Source organism: Amaranthus tricolor, chromosome 2, assembly GCF_026212465.1.
Source record: "Amaranthus tricolor cultivar Red isolate AtriRed21 chromosome 2, ASM2621246v1, whole genome shotgun sequence".
NCBI classification, from domain to species: Eukaryota; Viridiplantae; Streptophyta; class Magnoliopsida; order Caryophyllales; family Amaranthaceae; genus Amaranthus; species Amaranthus tricolor.
Window position 1 is genome coordinate 38,583,587 of NC_080048.1, and position 19,608 is coordinate 38,603,194.

The window sequence follows — 19,608 nt, forward strand, 5'->3', positions numbered from 1 at the left end:
GATACATATCAATTAGAACAGAGAAGTATATTTTAAGCTTTGGTGGCTACAAATTAGAAAATTAAAAACACTTTCGGTCCGTTTAATTAGTGGTACTGAATGGTTGTAATAGAAATGATTTATAGTGTAAAATTTCATTAAAAGTTTCATATCATTCCTATGGTGATTAAATTTTGATCACAAAAAAGTTTTTTTGTTTATAAATTTTCATTACTACCTAATACCACCTCTCCCAATGATAATACATTAGAATGTTTTTTTTATAGAAAATGAGATGGTTGAAGTTGAACAAGCTTGACTATCAATTCCCATTGCAAGGTATCTAGCCAAGAGATTTTTCAAACAAAATTACACTAATTTTTATTTTAATTACCACCGTTTATTCTCACATACCAAACGAGTCGTTTTAGTAAAACAAATTTTATATAGTATTGCGTGTAGAAAAGGAAAAGAATTTTGCTCACGGAGCTCTTCATAGCATTCGTTAACAAGGAAAATTATTTAAGTTGTCAATTTTTCTCAAATCTCAGTATCTAGTTATCTTTTTTTTATTCTTATTATAAAGTTATCATTTTTATTATTAATTAATAAAGTTACCACATTGTTCATTAAATTATTCCCTTTTATTAGAAAACTAGTTCATTTTTATACCTTATTAAAAAAATTATATCTTAGTATTATTATTAAACGTTACCACATTGTTGAATTATTCGCTTTTATTACAAAACTAGCTTATTATAACCATCGTAAATTGTTTTTATTATTACTTTGAAGCTAATATTAAAAAATTGTATTTTTTAATTGTTTTAATACTTCTATAAATTGAAATTAATATTACCTTAATAAGTTATTTAAGAAGCAAATGATTGAAAATGGTGATATTTTGAAAATAGAAAGTTTCTAATTTCGATATCTTTATATGACTTTGTTATAAAAATAATTAACATAATCGCTGACTTGTGTTTGATTTTGTTACGTTATATAATATCCTACGATTTTTGACAGAGTTAATTTTTTAAATTCAGAAGCCAAAATGATAAGAGGTTACGGGTTCGAAGACAAGAAGTCACAGGTTCGAATTTCAACCACTCCTTAAATTCAAGTGGAATATTTCACACTAAGTATGAGGACAGCCTGTGGGCTGTGATGTATTTACACTTCTTGTCCAACGCACTCTTTCGTATAAGAGAGCGTGTTAAAGTACAACATATTTAAGAATTTCAACCATCAACTTAAACTTTTGGCTCACTTGGTTTATTGACAGATTTCAATATTGTTATGAAAATTTGTGATTTCGCACGTGAAAAAGTGAGACTCCATGGACAAGATTTGCGAAAAACAATAAAATAGTTGGCCACTGTAAGTTTAGAAATTGTATTAGGGCTTTATCATAAATATTTTTTTAAGTATTTTTTTATATTTTAATCATTAATTTAATTAACCTTTTGATTTTTTAATGATTGATAATATGAAAAACTAATTGACGTTTTTAACAGATTTTCACACTGTTAAAAGTCACATATTATGTTAAATACCTCTAATAGCAATTAGAATATTCAAAATAATCAGCGAGAGGGGCTTGTGTCTTACTGTCTTATTCATATTTCTAATCCTAAAAGTCTTTCATATTAGGACTGTTATTGACAATTTATGGGCCCTAGGCGAAAAATAAATAAGGCTCTTTTATAAGTCAAATTTTGATTATTTTTTCTCCAACTATGTACTTCAGTAGTCATGAGCTTAAATGAGAAACCTAATGCTATAAGTTTGATTAATTCTAGAAGCTACTTAAACAAAAACTAATTACAAGGATTAACTAAATTTGAGCCTCTTCATAAGTTGAGCCTTAGACGATCGCACATCAAAACTAGCCTTAGAAACGGTCCGAATTAGGGAGCAAGATAGATTAGGTCTCGAGCCTATGGCAACTGCCTTATGGGTTTTACACATTCATTCATCCCCATCAATTACTGCTTGAGTGAGAAATACATTTTAAAAGAGTTACACTGCCATTTATACAATCAATATAATGTAACTCGAATGTAAAATTATGATCAGAGTTTGAAAAGGAATGGAAGAAAGACTTTGCCTTTGTGATACAAGTAATAAGGCTAAAAACATAAACCCGACAAATAAAAATAAATAATAAGGCTCAAATAATATATAATATATAGGAGTCTGAATACCTTAAGAAATCAACCTTATTAAAAACTAACTCATGCAAGTCTCGGAATAAAGGATTGAATATAAAGTATTAAATATACTCTATATATTTTTATACTTCTATGAGATTATAGAAAAATTTGTCATTTAAAAATTCAAAATTGGTAGTTTGCTTTTTAAAGAGAGTAAAAGCTGACGTTCAACTTGAGAGGATCGTTTTATTACGTACGATGCATTTGAGTTCTCACGTTAATTATATTATATTCTTATTCATTGTTTAATGGTTTTGGTTACCTAAAATTAATGATCACGTCACGTTATTGGGTTAAATGGACATTATTAAATAACATAATGTTTATTAAAAAAATGATAAAGTCCAAAACAAATTTGCAACTTGACTATATATCCAAAGTCCAAGTAAAAACTTACAATAATGTTGTAATTTTTTAATGAAGATATAGAATAGTCCTTGTCATGAAATTCCTCTTTATATGGAATTCATGTTGTTGGACAGCTAGCTCTAACGTGGAGATTTTTTTTTTTTAATTTTTTATAAATATAATCTAATAATAGTGTGTTAGTGTTAGTCTTGTACACTTTTATATATATATATATATATATATATATATATATATATATATATATATATATATATATATATGGGTAGTCAAGACAGAAAAACGATAATACTTAAAAAAATGTTAAAAATTTAAATAGTGTTGCAATAGAGAGTAAAAATGAACTTGATTGAGTTGATTCAGCTACTATATATGATGCTAGGGATTAAATTCTTCCATTAGCAAGAATTTGCATTCCCTTATAATTTTTTTGAGAAATTAGTGACAACACTTATGTATTTGTGTTTTTTTTTACAATGTAGAAATAATTATATTAACAGTAGAAGGATTAGGTGAAGACAGCTCTTATAGAAAATTCAAAAAACAAGTTAAGGGGTACATATCTCATTTTGGTGATACATATTTTATGTAAGAAGGTACGTATAAATGCTACCGGTTATGTATAACCCCAAAGACTAAAATATGTAATACAAATACTAAATATATAGTACCTCGTTTACTATATTCAATAAAAGCTTTTTTAGATATTTACTTATACACTTCTTGTAGTCATCGTATAAGCTTAAGACTCTATGTATAATCAATAATAAGAATAATAATCTGAAAAACAGAGTCAATTTTAATAAAACCACATTTAATTTAGTTATATCAAATTTATTATTATTTATCTTATTTACATACATTAGCTAATCAAACATATTTAGTCCATAATCACAAAATCAACTTTATCGATTATCGGCCAATCTAGACAATATATAAATTTAATACGGCCAAGCCTAGCTAGAGTTGGTCTACTTAGAAAAAAATCCCTTATCGATTATGTTTTTTCCACGTAATTTTTTCAACTTTATTGTATTATTAGCTATTGAAAGAAAATTTAAATGTTTATTAGTTTAATCCAGTTATAGTATATATGCTATATAGGGATAATTTAAATTTAATTTATGAAGATGGAATTAACTATAAAGAGCCATTTATTATACTATTTGTCATTTGAACACTTTATACAATATTAAAACAAAACAAATTAAAATATAAACGTACTTATTACTTATTTATATTTAAATTTATGGTGATTTACGAGTTCTCTGAGTTCAACAAATTAAATATTTGATAATACTCCTAGTATATCATCTTAATGAGCTAGCTCATATTTAGGACTCCAAAATTTTAAAAAAATAATAATAAAGTGGGATTCAAAAAAAATAAAAATCAATAATGCTAATGCTAATGCTATTATATGAACAACATACATAGGAAGTTTTGTACACATAATTCACCAACCAGTATTTTACAATTCAAAACTTTAAAATTGATTTCACTAAAATCAAACTAATAAAACATAAAATTAAAATAAGAATAATTTACAAATTACAGTCTTAAAATTTAGGACTTTTACGAATTACAACCTCAATATTGTTTTTGCAAATTACAGTCGCTAAAATATGAAAGTCTACAGGATGCAGTCCAAATCACGTAAATCCAACCACTAAAATCGTTGGAATAATGTTATTTTGACCTAAACACCGTAGACTTTGATCTTTTGGTAATTGTAATTCGTAAAGATACTGAACTTTTAGAAGATTATAATTTACAAATTATTCTTAAAACAATGATGCATACAACAATCTATTCCAAGTATCAGGCAATCCAGGAAGACACCAATGACTACAATCAGCATAACTCAACGCACTTTGAAAATTTTGGGTAATATTCTTCCAATTCATGCTTCTATACACTGATGGATGAGCATCAATTCTGTATTCCGAAAGCTTTGTAATATTCAAGTAATTTATTTTTGGTTTGCTCATCCCAATTATTAATTTCTCAATAATTTGTATTAATGATTTGGGATATACGGATACGTATGATTCATCCATCATAGGTTGTGTTATATTGTAACACCATTGATTATATTGTCGCATTTTGTGCTCTGCTGATATACTCCTAAAAAATACTTTGGTTTTTTGTACGTCTACGTATTTTTCTATCCATCTTGCCCATGTTTTCATTGCTCGTTCGTATGCTAATTCTACTGACATTTCTTCTGATAATTCTCCTTTGTACTCAAATAAATCCCACCTGCAAAATTTCATACAAAACTTTTCGTGTTTTTTTTTTTTAAAAAGTCGTTTAAATCAAAAGTTTAAATTGAAATTCAAAATTGTATGAAGTAGGAACGTTACATAATTATTATATCATGGTTTTCATGTTCACTTTTAATATCAGTTTCCAATAAAAGTGTATGTGACTTTTGTAAAGACATCGTCTTAACAAAAAACTAAGCTGAGGTTTGTTTAGAATCCTAAAAAGTAGGAACATACTTCTTATATCATATCAAGACACTAAATCAACAAAAAGAATGTGTTTTGTCAAGAAAACGATTTTTAAAAAACCTAATGTTGAGGGTCATGATCCTAGACTATTGGAACACTATAATATACTCTATCCTCACGATTCGAATTACGACTTTTATATTATGTCAAGAAACTATTTCAACAAGAAGTGTGAGTTATTTCGAGAAATAACCTTAACAAAAAGTTTAAGCTAAGATTTAAATAGGAATGTCATATACTCTATTATAGTTTTCATACTGACTTTTCATATTGCTTCAAGAAACTATTTCAACTATAAGATTAAGCTAATACTTGGATCCCTAACATAATTATATACTTTGTCAAAAAATTAAACATGTTGATCCAGAAGGAAGAAAATTTTGATATTAAAAAACCGAACTCTAGCCTTTTCACTCCGAAAATACAACCAATTGTTAATACACTTAATTATTAAGACTGTTAACTCAAAATACACCCAATTATTACTCATATGCACTTAATTAAAAGGAAAAATAATTCGCTCAAAAAGTTAACAAACTTAATAATCAAATATATTTTAAAATAAATAAATATAGCTAGATAAATTTGGAGTAAATGACGAATAATTGAGAACGTTAATATCAAATTTTCCGAACGTAAAATTATGGAAGTTAAATCAAGAAACTTACGACTTGAGTTTGCCTGTATGAGACCACCAATGCCCTGAATTAAATATCATAATATCGGCCCCACGCCATAGCTTAGCATTTTGTGAAACTTTGTCTAGCACAAGTACTTGTTTACCACTTTTATGCTTTCTATTGAAATCAACTAAAAATGGACTCCAATGGAACTCAAATGTAAAATTATATTCCTACAAGAAAAAACCAAAATTGATTACAAATCGTCATGACCTACATGCCGCAACATAGACTCTCCTTATACATAAGTTAAAATATTTCACTTGAAATATAAAATAGATGAGATTCAAACTCGGTGCTGTTTCAGACAATTTTTGGGCCTAGGTGAAGTTTCGGTTATTTTTTCTCCAACTATGTAGTTCAGTAGCTATGCGTTTAACTGAGAAATGTAATGTTGCAAGTTCGATCCATTTTAGAAGCTACTTATGCAAATACAAATTTTTTAATTATAAGGACTAACTCAATTTGAGGCTCTTCATGAGCTGAGTCCTAGGCGGTTACACCTTAAAACTACCCTCAGGAACGACCCTATTCAAACTCGTAACCTTCTATCACGTTAGATTATAATACTATTAGAGGAAGGATCATTAACATATAAGCTTAAGGCTACTTCTCCTATTACCAATTGGTTTTAAGATGAAACCTCATCAGATTTTGTACAATCAATTTTTTTTTTTTTTTTTGTCGTTCTTATTTACGAGTCTCCTAACAAATTTTTCATTGACACTCAAACAATACAATAACTCTCATTTGAAAGCGCATTATTTTGAATTATGATTATAACAATTATAATATTAAGTTTAAAGATTTAAATAGTATCATACCTTAGATTTCAAAACCTTGTAGACTAAGTCTTTAGCATTTACATCAAATGTAGCAGAAGGAGCAGAAGTATAAAGCAGACAAGCAAGAGATTCCCACATGTTTCGGTTTAATGAATCGCCTGATATAATCATCCTCTTATTTCTAAGCCTTTCCAACATATATGCTCCATTAAACCTACCAAAAATACATATTTGATGATGATTTTTTTATCAAAAAACATTTTATCAATGAAAAAATGGACATTATAATAATTTAATTTGAATTTTGAACTATGTTTCATCTAAAAACAAACCTACTTTTTGATTATTCTTGAATTTTTTTATCTATTGCGTTTTATTTAATTAACATTAATCCAGCCAATACTGTCAAGGAACCAAGGCTTAAGCTTATGGTTGAAGCCTCAGGATATGCTATGTACTCTAACAAATACAAAACCTTGAATTATTAAAATTTAATCATTTTTTCAGAAATCTTCATCATTCTTCAAGCAAATCTTTATTTCATCCCTTAAAATATTGATTCTCATTTTGATTTGACACAGTTTTGGTAAAAATTAACAGAGCATAAAACATATATTAAAATCTTAACTATCAATTTAAGTTTTTATTGAAATTCCACAATATATTGTATACTATATCGACTATCATGGAAGTATTTAACAATAATCCAAAGACAAGTTTGAGTATATATCATACCCTGGGGCTTCAACCACACCTAAAGTTTTTAGTTGAGAATGTCGGTTTGATTTCAGGTTCGATATTCATCTGATTTTCAATAGTTGCAAGTTGCAACACTTCAATGTTTCACTCTATTTAACGCACAATTTTAATTCTTAATATCTTTAATTTCATATTTTAAAAATTCTAAAAAATGAATAAAATTTGCGCTAATATAAATCAAATAAGATTTCTTTTGACTTATTTTACATTTAACATAGAGAAATACATGTCAAATAAGATTAATTAATAAACAGTATTTACTACACTGACTATAGAAACTATTAGAGACCGAAGGTAGTATATGAACTTACATTGGTATATCACAATCAATAGCTTCCCAAATCCATTTTTCATACTCAAAATCAGGTCTTCCATTCCTTTGGCAGCTCATCTTTTCTTCCATAAATGGACAACTAATAAAATCATAACTTGCACTTTTTTCTGGTTTATAAACCCATCTGCCTTCATATATATTACATTTCTTTTTGGTTTTATTGACTTCTTTTTTTATTTCTTCAACCCGAATATGTTCATCCTTTACATAAAATGTATTATTTGAAGGTTTAATAGGATAATATAAAGTAGAATTTAGTGTAAAATTTAATATTCTTGTTTTTTGATGGGTATTATCTAGAAAAACAAGAAAAAGAAGGCACCCAATAAAGGTTGCTATTGAGAAAAGCTTCCAAGATTCATTAATGGAGGATTTTAACTCCATGTTAATGGAAATTAATTGCTTGGTTTTGGTTTATTTTGATGAATAATCATTGCATACTTAAGTTTATATATAAGTATATTTAAATAGCATAGAAGGTTATCTTGTCTTAGTGGAATATTTATCACTTTTCTCTAGTTTTTATTACAAAATATAAATTATTTATTTCAGATAAAATTATAAATTTGATTCTCGTTGTTACCCTTCTCTTGGTCTAATCTAAGTACGAAAATAAATTATATTTAAAGAGCATAGGTTAGGTCAACTTTTGGAGATATTATATGATCAAGTATGTAATAAATAGTTTTAAAATTTATGATTAAGCATATGCTTATGCATGTGTGGAGCATACATGACCAAATATTAGTCTTTTTATTGGATGTTCCTACTTTTAACATGTAAGTACGAGTTTAGTACCTAATACCTAGGCTGTCTTTTTAAATACTTTTTTGTTATTTATTTTTTTATTGAAAATATAAACCGTCTTAAGATGAAACAGGTATATATAAAGAGCTTAAATTTAAAAAATCATAATTGTTAATTACTTCTTATGTTCCTATTTGATGTTCATGTTTAGTTTTTGTACAGTTTTTAAATCATGTATTCAAGGCTTAATATTTATTTATACATTTCTTAAAAAATTATAAAAAATATTTAATAAGAATCTTTACGTGGAGGGGAATTTAATTAGATCTCATATGAATATATTTCAACCTCTAATTATACATGAAAAATAATCATGTACATGTTTCACTCTTCTCAAATAGAACATTTTTAAAAAACTTTTAAGTAGTCTTTTTAATACTTTTATTAGAAAATAACTCTTATTACTTGACTCACTCATGTTTCCATCAAAATCTACTCTACTCATTTTACTAGTAATCAAGTAATTAGCGGTTTATATATAGTTTAGTTTGTTGCGATTCCACATTTAAACTAAAGTAAACCACAAATTACAATTTGAAATTTTTTATTTATAATCGGACTAAACATTTTAAGCCCTCATAAGATCAAGATTGAGCAACCAAGCAAAGATATAATTATTTGAACCAAAAAATAGTTTTCAATATAAAAAAACTACAAAAAAATTAAATAGATAATTGGAGTCATTTCCTTTTGCCAAGAGGAAGACGACAGACGTCTCGGTGATAATGGTGTAAAGCTTTATAGTAATGGGGAAGAAAATTTGCAATAGATCCAAAAGAACATGGACGGAGCAAATAAAAATTAACTTGCGGGTGTTACACCTTTTCGAGGACCAGGCCGATAGAAGTAGCTAGAGGCGTAGTATTCGCGTTTTAGACTGCGGATATTTTGGCCATAGTTTTCCTTTTCTTCCAGAGTCCTATTCAATTTGTTTATTTACTTATGTCTCTATTTTGGCTTGTAATAGTTTTAATGAGTATTATGCGTGTTGGAAGTGACATGTGTCTTTCTTAAGTGGGTTGGGTATCAGTAACCTTCTCCAACAATAACCTATCCACTTGGGGGATAGATTAATCGCACATTTCTCTGTGCCCCTCTAAGATATATTTGTTATCCTCTTCTCCTAGAGCCTAACTTGTGCCAATGACCCTAACTTGTGCTAATTACTGGTTATTAATTGATAATTAAAGCCAAACGAAAATATCCGATCTAATTAAATAATTAAAACAAACATGATAGTAATAATACAATTGTGAGAATTTTTATCTAGTTTTTCCTACGATTACTCTTTGATTAAAATTCGGGTCAAACTCATTGGTAATGCCGTAATGGGCTTCGAGGACAGAAGAGTATTTTTGGTAAAAATGCAATCTTGGACTGAACTAAATGTCCTGTTTTGCGTGTAATTGCTTACGGAGAACAATATATGGTCCACTCCTTGTATTACGGGTCTATTTGTTTATTTATCACTCAATAATTTTTTTCTTTTGAGTATATGTAAGACTAGAGGAGAACCAGAGTCAAATCTAAAATATTATGAGCTATTTTTGTGGAATATTGTATGTAAAATCATCTCAAATAATAAATTTATATTCTCATAATATGTATTAGATGGTTTATTTAATCCACGTACAAAGTAGGATAAGCAGGATCAACCAAGCCTTGAAAATGCATAAGATTTTTCTTCTTATTTCATATCAGTCAATTCCTAATATAGTTTCATTATTGTTGTAAACTGCTGTACATCCAGCAAAAAAACTAAATTTAAGAATAAAAAAGCCTAAATTGTATATTAGCGATAAAAATAGCGATAAAAAAGTCTATGGATTTTATCGCTAACTTTGCCACTAATATTGAGAATAGAGGCGTTTTGTAGCGATAGGATTATTAGTTTTACCGTGCACTATTAAAGAAAGTAGCTCCACAAAATCTTCATTGCATCTTTATTGTGGGATACACTAACTTCATTGTAAATTAAGCGATTAAATCAAGTAAATTTAGCGTTTTAATGTGGGAAACACTATCTTAATTGTAAAATACACCATATTATAAAACTTGATTAAAAGAAATGCCACATGGGATGCCACATAGACGCCACATCCGAATAGTGTATCCCACATTTTAACACATCAACATGGTGATTGGCGCCATATATTGCAATTTGTAAGTCATAATCAATAATAATCTCTTAAAAACAAAACAACAAATTGCTTGTTAAATACATGGTCCACTCTATAATGTCTTTCCGTGACTTGGAACCAACAAGTACAATACACAAATACAATAATATGTTAATACTTCCTCCTATTCTAATTAAATATTTGATTTGATAATGTATGAATATTACATTTAGAGTATAAAATAGGATATATTCCATGTATTATGCATATAGTGAGACATATAAGTGCTACAAGTTAGGTCAAAAGTATTTTGAACATACGAAGCAAGTACGTAACAAACGGAACAAAAATTACTCAAAATAAGATTTGCTCGTTCAAGCAAAAGAGCTGCTCGTTCAAGTACACTGGTGAACAGAATTGTTCCATTAAGTTTGTACACCGATCACGTCAGTTTTATGGTTGAAATGTTGGGATGAATGCATGCAATCTCTATTATAAATAAAGGGTTGCACGTATGGGAATAGTTGTTTAAAATCATTTTCTAGTTTCTCTTCTTCTCTTTAGAATGTTCATAATTGTCTTTCTCTTCTTTGCGTGAATATCCAAAGAGTTATAAACTCTATTTTCTATTTTCATAATCTACAAAAGTCACAAAATCATTTCATTCTATTCACGTAGTACTAAGTATCTAGTGTTATTTGTATTTCATTGTGAATTTCAAACGCATTTCCTAGTACTTTTGTGGGAGCATTATCATAATAGATTAGTTTCCATATGCCTACAACAAAGTATCAAGTTTTCGAGTGATACATATTGTTGCAACTAATCTTCAAGTTCAGTCCAATCGGTGATCAACAAAGCAAAGAATTTCATCGCCATACACACAAGGGAATACAAATAAGTGTATTGTATTTACATTATATTACTAATAAAGAAAAGCAAAAGAACGGAGTGAGTACGGAAAACAAATAATTCAATAATAATTGTGTAAATAGTTAAATTTCATGAAGACAAAGTAAGAAAAAAAGGTTACTAAATAAAAAAATGAGACAACCGATTATTTTGACAATATGCATCATGCATGTCCTTGTCCCATTCTAAGGAAAAACTTCAATGACAGATCTTGAACCCAAGATAGGAAGAATATGATAGGCATTAAAGCCAGCTTGAATGAAGAGATTTTCCCATTCATGTTTAGTCCTTTCTTTACCTTGGCCATTAAGGGACATCATCTCCATGTCAAAGAGAATGTGAGTAGAAGAGATGTTATTACTATTAGCATCCTCACTTTGAATGTCCATTACCATATCTATGATTATCACTTTACCTCCATGCTTCTTCCCTATTGCTTCTTTGCATCTTTGCAATATCTTTATACATTCTTCATCACCCCAATCATGTAGTATCCACTATATTAAATTAATGCTCAATGCTTAGTATAATTTAATAAATTGTTATACAATACCTCAAAAAAATTAATTGTTATACAATAATTATATACTATAGACGGTCCATGAGCTTAATAAATCGGGTGTGATGATGCTGAATTATATAATATCAATAAAAATTAAGAATAAGTTTATATTACCTATAAAGCTTAGCATGATCTAGTGAAAAGAAAATAATAATATACCCCCATTAGTAATACTTTGTTAGGGAAGAAATGAAGAAATTGAAGTTTAGGTAGGATCAACTTCGATTAACTATCAAGCCAAAATATGATACTCACATATTGCTAGCTCAACCAATAATAATGGCACATCTTATGAGGGGAAATACTCGTCCCGTACCAATTATAAACACACTATTCCCTACGTTATTTTGTGTTCTTGTTTACTTTCGCACTGTTTTCAAAACAAATTTTAAACCTCAACATCACTAAATACGTATTATAAAAAACTAATATATATATATATATATATATATATATATATATATATATATATAGATGTAGGATCAAATAAGAAAGATTTTAAAATGAGAAGGATGATAAGAATTTTTTATTAGTCGATATATATGCAAAAAAAAAATATTATGTTATAAATTAAAACATTCTTCAGGTTTATGACATAGTATCTTTTCTTTAAAATTAAGTGTTTTTGGCTTGATCGTGACTATAGATTTTTTTTAATCTTACTCAAATTAAGGGTGTAAAATGCTTCTTATCTTTCTCATTTTGAACACCTTCTTATTAGATTACTCCCCAATATATATATATATATATATATATATATATATATATATATATATATATATATATATATATATATATATTATAAAAAAGTATACATTAAAATGAATCTAACGAGATCTCGCATCGATATATTTTATCTTCTATATATATCTCAAAAACCTTAATCAAATTTCTCTTTCTTTAAGATGGAATATTCTAAACGGGAAAAATAATGGAGAACGAAGGGAGTATTATATTTGAAATCCGACTAGGTCATCTTTTATAAGTAATTATTTGTAATAAGCTAGAAATTATGTACAGTCAAGGGGGCGAGAGATCTATAATTAATATATACTTCGTGTAGGCGGTTTGAATAAAAGTCTTTCTACCAATAAACTAACCTATGATTCTATGTACTTATAGCATTAATAAAAGCATTAAAAAATTCGAGAAAAATGAATTTAACGTTACCTTGAGTAAGATAGCATCAGCAGAGGGAATAGCTTGAAACATATCACCAACAATAAACATAACATTATTCTCCTGTTCTTGTAGCCCTGCAACCACATGAGGCATGTCAAGCACACTACATTTCAACCATGGAAATGCCACACTAATGGCCTTAGCAGTAGTCCCATTACCACCTCCGACATCAACTAACGTTTCAATCCCATCAAATAAGCCTCTAAACTCCTTGTTAGTCACCAATAAGCTCGTAACGAATCGAGAATCACATTCCATTGCTCGGTTAAAACAATCACTAAATTCAGGATTAAGGCTAGCATGTTCCCAAAAACTCATTCCATGATTAGCAATATGGAATGAAGATTTAGCCTCGGTTTCGAACCAACTACTCAAATGATGAGCCGGGTTAACAAGTGCAGGATCGAGTAATGTAAGAGCAAAGGGAGACAGGGTTAAGGGATGATCATTTAAAAGAAGTTTAGAGCTTAAAGTGAGTGAAAATCGTTCTTCTCCATTGGTTAATGTTTTCTTTTCAAGGAATTTGGAAGATACTAGAAAACGTATTAAGCGATAAAGGGAAGGAACCTTGCTCGAGTGAATCGAAAGCGATGAGGCTAACTCAGAAAGAGTCATGGGTTCGCCATGTTTATGTATGGTGTCTGGAATTTTAAGTTGAAGTGCACATTTCAAAGCCATGGAGTTAAGGAAGTAGAAAATATGTTTGTGTATATGAGCTTGTGCTTCTAGAAGTTGCTTTGTTTCTTCTTCATTGAAGGGGGATGAACTCATTGCTTGTATTTGGTTTTGCAAATTTGGTTTAAGATCAATGGTTGAAGTATGGCTTGAAGCATGGAATGGTTTGGTTTATGTAATGACTGGTTTGCTGTCAGTGTGAGAGATCTCTTTATAATGATAATTTTAGAAATTCAATAATCATACACTATATTTCCTTAGTTTCTTAGAGTTGTTCCCATTTATTAGTTTAAAAGATTTGAAGTTCTATTTATTTTTCTCCTAAAGAATTTTTCTAATTATATTACAAATTTTAAACATAATTAACCTTGTTCATTTTCATTTTAATAATTTAATAACACTTATGGTTCTCACATATTTTCCATCAACATGGTTTTAACATTTTCGTCCCCATATGTTTCTCCCTATCTAATTAAATACTCCATTATTTAATAGTTATTATATGATTTCTATATTTTCTCCACCAATTTTATTTTAATACTTTTTCCTATTCTCTATTATTGTCTCATTGGCCTTTTGCGTTCTACCCAATGCATTATAATCGTAATAATTTCTAATTATGATCAATTAATATTAAAAAATATAAAAAGTTAATATCAATAAAATTTATATTGAGAGGAAAATCAAAATTCCACTTGACTATGTTTTAATTTATAGATTAAGGATACAACACGTATTAAGACTGAACAATGATTAGTATTTAACAAGCAAATATTGAATATGACGATATATTTATTTAATCGCTTATAGTCTACTATTTTCTTCCATCAAATATATTAAAATTTAAAATATAATAATATATTCACCATCAAAAAGATTTTTATTAATGAAAGTATGTATTCATTGTGGAATCAACCTTTCAGGAACATAGGGAGTATCAATTGTGAATTTTTAGAAACTATGTATATATTTTTGGAATGATTGTTTCAGTAATGTCATCAATATCATGATTTGTTGATTTTAGAATGTGGACACAATAACGTTATCAATATCTTGATAGATTTTCTTTTAATTATTTAAGGCTTAGGGGAGGAAAGTTAGATAATATTTTATCTTATGACTTTGCCTAAAACACATAATACTTGTTCCAACTGAGATAACTAATAAGATTTGAATTTTATTTTGATTGAATTTTTAAGTCATGTAATCATGTCAATAAAGTAGTTGTTGATAAAATAATCTCACAAACTCACCCATAAATTTGCATAAAGTTACAATTTTAATATACGAATAAATAATTATTAATTTTAAGAATTATTATAAAAAATCTATCAATTACGTTAGTATTATTATTATGTATTCCTATCCATGCCTATTTTCAACCATGGGCAATTCATTTATTGCAGTTTTTATTTAAAGCTAAAAGTAGGAAGGATTTAAAAATACTCCTAAATGATAAAGATAATAACTTGCACAAAGATTGTGATTTTTTAATATGAGAGTAATTGTAATTATAATTTTAGAAATTTACTAACTTAAATTTTACATTATATGTGAATTTAAAACATTTAAATCATAAAATTTAAAATTTATCATTAAATCACACATCAAAATATATTATATTATATCTATCTTTATTTTAATTCCTAATTTATGTTTTTAAAATATTCTTATTCTTATTAACAAGACGCCCTAGAAACATTCCTTAGCTTTTTTCCTTTCGTAAATTACACAAGTTCGAATTAAATATAATGTTTAACATCAAGAGTTAATCAAAATATAACAGAGTTTTCTCATCAAGATACATCCAACTCCCAATTTGTATATAAAAAAATCAATTTTTTTGTATTAAATTTTTTATTAAAAAACAAATACTAGTAGGTCCCATCAAGATATGTGGGCCTCACAAAACTGATCATTTTCAGATTTAATCAGAATATCTATATGATAAGCACCTTTGTCATATGGGTATTAGTGGTGTATATTTGTCGCTCAAATCATTTAATATCCCCCGACATTACTCGTGTTGTATTCACTGTCTTGAAATGAGGGTAACACTTTTAATGAGCTAGTTCGTATTTTGTATTTTAAGTTCAGCTTATTAAATATTAATATTTATTTATTATATTTTTAATACCTATTTACATTATTCTTAATATCTACTTATAATATTTTACAAAATACTCCCTCCGTTCCTTTTTGATCTTCCACATTACTATAACGGTAGTTTCAATATGTAACAAAAGATCTCATGGAGTTTGTCGTGTAATACTAGTATATCTTATTTCAAGCTCTTTCATAGGATTTACCACATTCTATTTTGAATTCGATCTGGAACTCTTTAATTCTTATGCATATATATAATTAATTTTTGAAATTTTATCCACAATTTAAATATTTTCTCATCCTATTACAACTAATAATAAAATATTAACGGTCCGTTTGGTTGTTCGTACCAAACGATGGTAAAGTGAGTATAAATTTTCATGAAATATACCATGTTATTCCATGATAATGAAATTTTGATCATAAAAAAGATTGTTTGTTTACAATTTTCTATTGGAGAACATCAAAAATGATCATTTAACCTGCCAAAAGAATTTCCTACTAAAAGAATACTATTGTCACCTAATACCACCTTTTCATATGGTAACGCATAGGAATGAGTTTTATGAAAAAAATGAGATAATTGGAGAACAACATGTATAAGCATTTAACTTGTCAAGAGAATTTCCTACTAAAATCATACTACTTTTCCATTATAATTTCCACCATTTAATTCATATTACTAAACAGGCCGTAAGAGTATGAATTCATACTTAATGCAAATTGTACAAAATAATTACAATATACATTAAGGTTATATATACATTTACAGCCCATTTGGTTATTAGTATTAACGGGTGAGAATGGTTATGAAAATTAAAAAATCTACTTAACAAGATTGATGACAATGTTTATCTTACTCTAATCATCAATTTTTCAGCACAAAATTAATTCTCATCTATTACCTATAAAAAAATGTGGTATTAATTAACTATTAATGAAAAATTATGAAGAAAACACAGTGAATGAGAGTTCTATTATCATAGAAACAAGTAACACATTTTTGTCATTTATTAACAAGGACAAAGAGATGGGGATACAGGCATAACTGTATAAGTTATCCCAGCAAAGTAATCCCACAACGGATGCAGGGATAAGGAGATGGATCAGTCATGAGTCATGAGTACGGATGTTCAACGGACCGGGCCCCTATTTTGAACTCTTATCCGGTCGGTTTTTATAGGGCTTTGTAAAGGCCAGACCGAAAAAGGAATAAAAGGGCCTAATAAGAGCCGTAAATGAGCCTTTATAAATAGAAAAAACAAGCTCCATGACAATTATTATAAATGACAATGCCAAGGGGAATTATTAACATTTTTACAATTTAATTATTATAAACTGTAAGTGCAAGTACCAATACCCATAACAATGACGTTAACTTTGAACACTTATTCGAACATGCCTTAGCTTGTACTTTGGAGAGGAACGATGAGGATGTGTCGAGTGTAAGTGAATTGAGTTTGAAACGATAAATGAGATGCTTAAAGTGAGGTAAATGAGGCTTCACTAAATGGTGGAACCATGCCTTGAACGAGGCAAGGCATGATATGAAGGTCGCTCGCTCGAGGCAACACAAAAATAGCAAACAGAAGGTATCAGAAGGGAGTGCCTCGTTCGAGCACATTATTCAGAACTTCCAGTGGGTTCTGATGAGGGTGCTTGTTCGAGCACTTTCCCTAGGATGTTGTTTTGGGACTTTTGAGCTACGGTTTGCACTGATGGGCATTATATTCCTTTGGTTAATGCTATGTTTATTGCTATGTTAAATGTCATAGTTAATTGGGTGATGTAAATGTGAGTTTAAGGTGAGTAATGATGTGGTTCTAGAATGATGTTTTCTTCCTTTATAAAAGGATACATCATTCATAGAACAAAGATCACCACAAACACATATTGAGGGTAGGCTATTGCATTGTTAAAAACTTGAATGTTCTTACTTTACCTAAGTATTTGTGATCTTGAGAGATTGTTCACAAGATAAGGAAAGGTTTATTATACTTGTAATTGTTGAATTCAATATAATAAACTACATTTGAGGGGAACGTATCCAAGATACCTCATAAACACTTGTATTTATTTTGCACTTGATTTTCATTTTGTTTTTCATTCTTGAACCTCTTTGAGGCTTTCATTTCATAAATAATAATCAAATTAATATAAATCAATCAATGGGGGGAATAATAATTTCTATTTATGAAAACGGGTCAGGCCGGGCCAGCCTATCGAGTCTGGTCCAAATAAAGCCCATATTATATATTAAAGGACCCTTATACGGCCCGACCCATATTCACTTAGGTTCCGCCCAGCCCGTATCCGGCCCACTAAACTCCCCTAGTCATGAGTCATGACCGGCTCAAATAGTGTCAAGGGCAAAAGGGTTTTGGCTAAGTGGGTGGTCTTTCAATGAAGTTGGGAGGTCAATGTATGAGCAAGAGCAACCCCTACTTTTCCATTGGCTGTATTTTTCTATGAGGAAGTTAGAGGATACTAGAATGCACATCAAAGGATAAAGGGAAGGAACCTTATTTGGATGAAGTTCTTAAAACCTTCAGGCGTCCTAGACCATGTGATCCACGTTCATCAGCAAATCGCAATTGAGCTTCGTCAGTTTTCTGCAAAACAATATAGAACATTGGGGTTAAGATTAATGAGCATGACATGAGATTTATCAGCTTTCTGGGAAACCGGATAGCAATAGATCCGATCACTTAAAACAATGTTAAATGAGATACAAGAGCAGCAGCTGGTTTAGTTGACACAAAGTCATGTTGGTCATGGAACCAGGATGGTAACTGTGTTGCTAATGAAGCAGTACACAAAGAGATTCAACAGCAACCAAGTTCAAGGCCATTTCTCAATTTTATTCCCTTAGATTAATGCTTCTAGAAACGTACGTACATGATGTAGAGAATAGTGATAAGCACAACCACCACAAAAAATTATGCACTCTAACTAAAATATCCATCACCTTCCATCAGATCTTGAATAGCATTTGAACTAGTGTCCCTTGTACTGTAAAGGGTCTCCGGTCTAGCAGAGACTTAAGGCTAGGCCTATCAAACAGATAAGGTTGGGTTAGGTTTGGGTCATATATAAATAGGTCAAGCAGCCCTTGGCCTAAACCCAACCCGTTTAGTTAATTGGGTTGAAAACCACAACCTTGACCCGACCGCAATAGATCAGGTCGACCTGATTTCGACCCACTTAACCCACTATAGTTTTTTGTTTTCATTTTAAGGTTTTTTTTATCATTAATTACATCTAATTTTTTAGGCTTTAATTTTAAATTTTTTTTTTAGTTGTTTATTTTGTACTATAAAAATTAAGCAAAAATTTAAAAAATTAAGGTTAAATTATAATTAGTGATTTAAATCGAAATTAAGTCATTTAATTAAATGGGTTATACATGTTTGTTTCAGGTTTAAAATTTTGACCTGAATATAACCCATTCGATAAACAGATCAGATCGGATCGACCCATTTAATAATTGGATCAAAAATCTCAACCCAAACCACTTATTTCGGATTAGATTCAAGTCAGGTTAGCAGGTCGGTAGCTTTTGTCAGGCTTAACTACACTCGTACAACTTAAACCGCCCTATATATCTTT

General features: G+C 29.0%; 2 protein-coding genes across 2 annotated transcripts; both read right to left on the minus strand.

The window, feature by feature from the left end:
* Window positions 1-4,065: 4,065 nt before the first annotated feature.
* LOC130806552 (protein trichome birefringence-like 40) lies at window positions 4,066-8,069 on the minus strand. Its single transcript, XM_057671681.1, has 4 exons — window positions 7,613-8,069; window positions 6,582-6,756; window positions 5,746-5,930; window positions 4,066-4,823 (listed from the first exon to the last, which is right to left on the minus strand). The coding sequence occupies exons 1-4, from the start codon at window positions 8,017-8,019 to the stop codon at window positions 4,346-4,348; spliced, it is 1,245 nt and encodes a 414-aa protein (XP_057527664.1). The 5' UTR covers window positions 8,020-8,069; the 3' UTR covers window positions 4,066-4,345.
* A 2,893-nt stretch (window positions 8,070-10,962) lies between these two features.
* Window positions 10,963-18,608, minus strand: LOC130806885 (trans-resveratrol di-O-methyltransferase-like). Its single transcript, XM_057672110.1, has 2 exons — window positions 13,207-18,608; window positions 10,963-11,971 (listed from the first exon to the last, which is right to left on the minus strand). Exons 1-2 carry the CDS (start codon window positions 13,987-13,989, stop codon window positions 11,660-11,662), a joined length of 1,095 nt encoding a protein of 364 aa, XP_057528093.1. The 5' UTR covers window positions 13,990-18,608; the 3' UTR covers window positions 10,963-11,659.
* Window positions 18,609-19,608: the final 1,000 nt, after the last annotated feature.